Source organism: Phaseolus vulgaris, chromosome 11 (genome assembly GCF_000499845.2).
Source record: "Phaseolus vulgaris cultivar G19833 chromosome 11, P. vulgaris v2.0, whole genome shotgun sequence".
Classification (NCBI taxonomy): domain Eukaryota; kingdom Viridiplantae; phylum Streptophyta; class Magnoliopsida; order Fabales; family Fabaceae; genus Phaseolus; species Phaseolus vulgaris.
Genome location: NC_023749.2, coordinates 2,841,874 through 2,849,203, shown reverse-complemented (window position 1 = coordinate 2,849,203; position 7,330 = coordinate 2,841,874). Strand labels below are relative to the sequence as shown.

At 33.5% G+C, this 7,330-nt stretch overlaps 2 protein-coding genes across 2 annotated transcripts; both read right to left on the bottom strand.

Moving 5' to 3' along the window:
* Positions 1-267: 267 nt before the first annotated feature.
* On the bottom strand, positions 268-1,071 carry LOC137822262 (alanine--tRNA ligase-like). The gene is made up of 2 exons (XM_068627152.1): positions 982-1,071; positions 268-567 (listed from the first exon to the last, which is right to left on the bottom strand). Exons 1-2 carry the CDS (start codon positions 1,069-1,071, stop codon positions 268-270), a joined length of 390 nt encoding a protein of 129 aa, XP_068483253.1.
* A 2,925-nt stretch (positions 1,072-3,996) lies between these two features.
* Positions 3,997-7,097, bottom strand: LOC137825047 (alanine--tRNA ligase-like). The gene is made up of 5 exons (XM_068630723.1): positions 6,992-7,097; positions 5,389-6,918; positions 4,875-4,964; positions 4,430-4,741; positions 3,997-4,282 (listed from the first exon to the last, which is right to left on the bottom strand). Exons 2-5 carry the CDS (start codon positions 5,482-5,484, stop codon positions 4,175-4,177), a joined length of 606 nt encoding a protein of 201 aa, XP_068486824.1. The 5' UTR covers positions 5,485-6,918; positions 6,992-7,097; the 3' UTR covers positions 3,997-4,174.
* Positions 7,098-7,330: the final 233 nt, after the last annotated feature.

Below are 7,330 nucleotides of genomic sequence, written 5' to 3'. Positions count from 1 at the left end.
ACATATATGTATATTATTTTTAAAAGAAAAGTCATTTAGTTATTTTAAAATAAAGAAAAGTTATTTAATTATTTATTTTATTAAATAAATACATAAAGTGTTGTAAAAATTCAGAATTCATAATTTGCCTACGAATATTTAGATCCAGAATTAAAGTGGTTGCTTACGGACATGGAAAACTAGAATTGAAGTCCTTGCTTCTGGATGGATATGGAAGTTCTGAAGTCAAATCCTTACTTCTAGATTAAGAAGTCCGAAAGTCAAACCCTAACCTGAGCCGTTGCAAGACCACCATTTCAACGCATTACTCAGCCACTCTGCCAAATCCACCTTACCTTTATCTCCTTTCTCTGCCACCCCACCACAAATTACACCACAAATTACCTTGTGCTCCATGGCTTTTCTAACAGTCTCTCCAACTGCAGCTACATCCACACCAACATCAACACCGGATATGCAAAGAGCTTTCTCATTAGAAGCACCAAGCTCAGCCTTCTCCACTGTAATAATTACAGCTTTAGGCTTGTTTTCCTCAGCAACCTGCTTTTGTGCTTTTCTGACTTCATCCTACAACAAATATGATATTAGTACTATATATGACTAAATGCATGACCAAATTGATTTTAGTGCTTTCATTATATTAGTGTTATGCAATGTAGCAGAGAGATACTGACTCACTTATACGGAGACTGAAAATACGTATAATCTCTAAAATGTATGACATGGAGACAAATCTATATATTGTATAATTACGAATTATATAAATTGATAATAAAGATTTATGTGCACAAGTATCTTTGAGATTATTTTTTGGAGCAGAAAGATGTTTTTCATGATTGGTTCAAATAAATTTGTTTTTTTATTTTCATAATCATAATAAAAATTTATACAATAAGTTTGAGTTTTTAAAAAATTAATGTATTTTTCCTTTTTAAAATTGTGGTAGAACCGTACTAAAATTGTTAGAAATCCAACGAATACTTTTTGAATTGGACACTTCACAGATATGTGTCCTACAAGTGTCATACGAGTATCGATGTCCGATACAAATATCTGACACCAACTCGCCATTTAAGAGGAGTGTCTGAACTTCATAGGTATTATAAGGGGGTTTTGACCATCATGAGGTTTTTTTTTTTTGCTTTTTACCAAAATGGGGTTTGTTTAAAAAAAATTACAAATTTAGGCAAGTCATGTCAATTCGGCACGACTTCATATCACAAATCGTCTCAATTAGACCAACTCTGTCATGTCATATTGAAGTCGTGCCAACTTGACACCACTTCTGCCATGTCATACTGAAGTCGTGCCAACTTGACATGACTTCTGCCATGTCATACTGGCACAACTTATGCCACATCATAATTTTTTTTTAAAATTTATTGTTTATATTGGGTAGTAAGTTATGTAATGTTAAAAATTAATTTGCTATGAAAGAATGAAGCACAATCTGCTATGTGTCATATGCAAAGATATGATCGAGAAAATTCAGTCTTTGACGTAGAAGATATGATGACTGTCGAACATCGACGATACCCAATGACATACACAGTTAAATTAAATGAATGGTGGTGTAATTGTGGGGAATTTCAAGCTTTACATCTGCCTTGTTCACATGTAATTGTTGTTTGCTCATTTTGTCATTTCTAGGTAACGACATTTGTGGCCCTAGTATACAGTTTGCACAATATTTTAAAGGCTTATGAGATCCAATTTAATCTAGTTCGAAATCAACATTATTGGTCTACTTACACGGGACCAATTTTCTTACCTGACCCCATCATGCGTCGACATCAATCAGGAAGACCTAGCACTCAACACATTCGTAACGAAATGGATGATTCAATTCCAAATAAGCCAAAAAAATGTTCATATTGTAGAACGGAAGGTCACAATAGAAGCAATTGTCCGCACATACAAACTTAATAATAAAATTCAATACAAGTTTGATTATTAATTTTCTCATTTTCTTTATCTATGTATTTATTCATTCATAACACTCTTAGAACGTTCATTTTCTTTATCTATGTATTTATTCATTCAATTCAAACATATCCATACATGATTATCCAATTTTTTGTTCCTTAAAACTAACACTCTTAGAAAATTATGTATCAAATTAATTTTTAATATTACATAACTTACTACCCAATATATAAATAATAATAAAAAAATTAAAAAATATGACGTGGCAGAAGTCGTGTTAAGTTGGCACAACTTCAGTATGACATGGCAGAAGTCGTGTCAAGTTGGCACAACTTCAGTATGACAGGACAGAAGTCGTGCCAAGTTGGCACGACTTCAGTATGACATGGCAGAGTCGTGTCAAATTGGAACGATTTGTGCATATGAAGTCGTTCCGAATTGACACGACTTGCCTAAATTTGTAATTTTTTTAAACGGATCCCATTTTGGTTAAAAACAAAAAAAATAACCCATCATAGTCAAAAAAATCCTATTATAAGTGTTATAGGTGTTATGAGTCCAACTTCTCCTTGATTATTTGTTCACCTGCAAATACCTCGACGTTTTTTGGTTATCTTTCAGTACATTTTTAATGCTAAACATAAATTTTAAGAGTCCATTCAATTGGTTGTTGACTTGTTCCTTAATAGAATTACATCAAGTGAAGATACGTTTGTTTATCATAAGGATGCTCATATCAATATGATGAACATATTAGAATCTTTAATAATTCTAAAGAATATCTTCCCAGGAATGTTGTATTTTATCACACTTTATTAAATATTGTTCATCATATTTATAAAAATGTTATTAAAAAATTTAATTAAAAAGTAACATTATAAAAATATTACTAATTTTTTAAATAAAAAAATTCATGAATATAGCTATTTTGTAACAATTAAATAAATATCTCTAAATTATTTAATAAAAAATTGTTTTATTATTATCAATAATTGAAGTTTGAAGAAATATGATCACAAGTGTTATTTGCTGGAGAGATTGACGCTAGAGTGACCACGTGCAAAACTGTTTTTCCGGTTTTCCGGTTCAATCATATCATATCTGTTGTAGAAGTGAGAAAAGCAGGTTAAGCCTTAAAAAAGTAATTTTTTGCTGCTTCTAATGGGAAAGCCTTTGATTAGTGGAAAGTAACTTAATATTTTAATGGCTCGTTAGAGTTGAACAAAAAGTTTGAGAATGAAAAAAGGTTATCTATTTCATTAGAATTATGTGGAAGTTAATTAATGCTTCCTTTGAAGGTTTTTTTATAGTCATGTGGGATCTCTAACCCATTTAATTCATACTTGTAATAGTAACACTAATGATATTTTAAGAAAGTAATAAGCATGAAACGAAAATATAAATTAATACAACTAATAGTGATATCAAAAACTAATTGTGTTCCTTAATATGAAATTTGTAAAAGCAAAGGAAAAAGAAAGAAGAGTTGAGAAACGTTGCAGCTCCTCATTGCAAGCTAGGTAATGTAACGAGAGAGAGAAGAAAGGGTAGGAATTTGAACATTCCATTCCAAGACCACTTTTCAGAACAAAATCTTACTTTTCTCTCTTTTTCACATTAGCACTTTTTTTATTTTTTATTTTTTATCTCACTATTGGTACTCTTGCCCCCCAACCTTTCTTCTTTGATTAAACTTTATATTTTAATGGCTTGTTAAAGTTGGACAAAAAGTTGAGGTGAATATTGTAGCTAATGTTTTTGTCTTTTTTTTCTTTATTATTCGAGGCTCTTCATATTTAGTTGATGATCTAGGCACCCATATTTCAAACACACGAGTTTATCTGGGCAATGAAAGTGGCAGATGAATTTGAGATGGAAGTTTGCTGGAAGAGGTTGGTATTTGGGTTTCTGTTCATATAAGATTTTCTACAAAATATTTTTATGCAACTTTGCATTAGAAAATTATTTTTTAAAAAATAGACTATAGTAAAAAACATTAGACTGAAGTATAAATAAAATATTTATAAACCTATTTAATTGGAGCAAAAAATGTAACAAAATGTTGTTCCAAAACCATAACACCAAATGTATTCCTCTAATATCCACTCCATTGGTGGAGACCAAAACTTGTAATCTACCTTTAAATATAAAAAGAATTAAAGGAAAGAAATCAACTTCTTTCAGGTGTAGCCTTTGCCTATGAGTTTCCAAACTGCTAAAAATGCATTAGGAACACTATCAACTTCTTTCATGGTAGCCTTTTCTTGTGTAGAAAAAACAAATAAAAGAAAAGAATAGTGTTTTCAAATTTTTCTGCAAGATCCATAGCCTCATTAACACGTGCTGCATCTGTACCCTGAAAAAGATAAGCGTACACATATCAGTACAATATCAAATAAAACGCACATTGCATACCAGAAATTCTCCTAATTGATGCACATTTTTCTTCAATTCTGAAAATTATTCCCAGTGCTTAGATAAAAGAAATTAGTGAATAACTAACCTGAGCCGTTGCAAGACCACTTTTTCCTTGACCACATCTCCCTTTTAGAGGCCCCAACGCATTACTCAGCCACTCTGCCACATCCACCTTACCTTTATCTCCTTTCTCTGCCACCCCACCACAAATTACCTTGTGCTCCATGGCTTTTCTAACAGTCTCTCCAACTGCAGCTACATCCACACCAACATCAACACCGGATATGCAAAGAGCTTTCTCATTAGAAGCACCAAGCTCAGCCTTCTCCACTGTAATAGTTACAGCTTTAGGCTTGTTTTTCTCAGCAACATGCTTTTGTGCTTTTCTGACTTCATCCTACAACAAATATGATATCAGTACAGTATATGACTAAATGCATGACCAAATTGAAGGACAAGAAATAAAAAACAATAGTAAAACGGGAAAAAGTAAAATGCCTGCAAAATTATTCTACATATTTACTGTATACCTGAAGTGGAGCTATCTTGATCTTGATGTCAGGTTTCTTGGCAGCAGGAATTGATGAAGTTTCAACATTGCTTTTGATTGATGAATCTTTCTGTTAAGGGAAGGTGAAAAAAATCAAGTGACTACAAATGATGAGTAAGATCATTGTTGAAGACAAACAAATCAGTATAAAAGGAGAAAAAAATAAAGCAAACTTGTTAGAATACATTAAAACCCAGTTTAGTAGCATACATACCACTAATATTGGGTTCAAAACTGGGAATTTTTATAAGCGCAAAACCTAGTTTGATAATTATCCTTAGAACAAGCAACTCTAAGGCCCAATTTGGCAGTTATATGCTACCTCTGTTTTATCCATCTACAGTCGTTGGATCTTGTGCAACTGTTGAATGGCCAACTAACTAGAATAGAAAGGGAAAAAGCACAAGCCTAATTTTCGAGTAAAGGCACAGAGAGAGAGTAAAGAGAAACTGGTAAAGCATATCATTATGTATACAGGTACCCAGAGCATTGACCTTAGCTGGGCACTGGAAGCATTCATTGTAAAATATAAAATTAACGTTCTTCAAGTGCTGTTGAGATCCACTCTCATTGATAAAGCAACCGCTCATAACCAGATTGATAGTTGTTTTCCCACTCCTGGTAATTGAATGTAATGAAAATCTTTAAGATAAGGCAAAACACAGAATAAGTAATGGCATAAGAAGCTCCTACATACCTGTAAGCGAATAAAAGAGTTAATAGAATCAGCAGAGAAGTGACCAACATTAAAAAGAGATTCTGGACAGAGTAGTGTGGAAATTCACGAATCAAATTTTCACTCGAAAAAATACGTTGTTGAATATTTAATGACAATCCAAGAATAGAAGGAAATTGTATGTTACAAACGACATGAAACCTAAGACCGACGAGGGGCAAGCAAAGGGGGGAAAGTGGAACACCGCAATCGTTGTCGCGAAGTTTAGTTTTGCACTCACACAACTCTCACAAACATCTTCTCTGCTCTCTTATTCTATCTCTTCTTCACGCTCTTCTCGCACATTCTTTCGCTTTTCTCTCTTTTTTCATCTCTGCACTTTACTCTCTCATGACCAAACTTTGACCTCTTTCCAACCCAACAAAACACACATCCAATAAGGTTTGATTCTTCTGCTTCCCTCCCAATTCATACATGCCAGAAGTGGCACTTGGTGCCAGAAGTGTCACATGGTCCCAGAAGTACCAAATGGTGCCAGAAGTGCAGGAAGCATACACAGGAACAGGAAGACGCGTGCACCAAGACAACGTTGAAAACACATTAATAGTTGCGTTTGAGATGATAACTACCAACCTTAACAACACATTTTCACTCAAAATATGGTGCCCGAAGTGCCACATGCCAGAAGTACCACATTTTCACTCGTAATAAACTAGGCTGATAAAAAAAAACAGAGACTGTGGATAGAACTGACAAAAATATGAAATTCACGTTCACGTGTTGTTGAGATCCACTCTCATTGATAAAGCAACCGTTCATAATCAGATTGACAGTTTTCCCACTCCTTGTAATTAAAAGTATTAAAAAATCTTCAAGATAAGGCCAAACAAACACAGAATAAGTAATTGCAGAAGCTCCTACATACCTGTAAGCGAAAAGAAGAGTTAATTGAATCAGCAGAGAAGTTACCAACACTAAAAGGAGATTGTGGACAGAGTAGTGTATAAATTCACGAATCAAATTCAGGAATAAATTAAACTTTTCACTCGTGAAGACAACGTTGAAAACACATTTTCACTCAAAATATGGTGCCGGAAGTGCCCACATGCCGGAAGTGCCACATGGTGCCAGAATTGCAGGAAGCATACACAGTAACAGGAAGAGTACTCGTGCACCAAGACAACGTTTGATAGTTGCGTTTGAGATGATAACCACCAACCTTAACAGGGGTGAGAGCCAAGCACTGGAACCATTGCAAAATACAAAATTAGTATTCTTGAGGTGTTGATCTCCATTGCTGTTCACAAAGCAGCCGTTCATTTCTACATCGATACTTGTTTTCCCATACCTAAATTAAGAATGTTAATAAAAGGCAAAACAGAGAGCAAGTGATTATTACAATGCCAAGAACTCATACATACCAATAACCGATTAGAAAACTTAATAGCATGAGCAGAGGAATTAGCAAGATCATGAGAAGCATTGTGAGTGGATTAGTGCTCTTAAAAACAGTTGTGAATAGATTACTGTACAACATGAACAAGAACACTCTGTTTTGTTTGCTATGAAGAAGACGAGGAAGAAGGTGGTGGTCCCCACCGTTCACCGCTTCAATAATTTTCTTAATCTCAAAAAAGTAGTTTTGGACTTTTAATGGCTTATTATTCCTTAATTCTATAATTTTGAAATATAATTTTATAATTCAAATGCTAGAACTTATTTAAATATTCAGAAAATAACTTCTAAATATAATTTGTTAT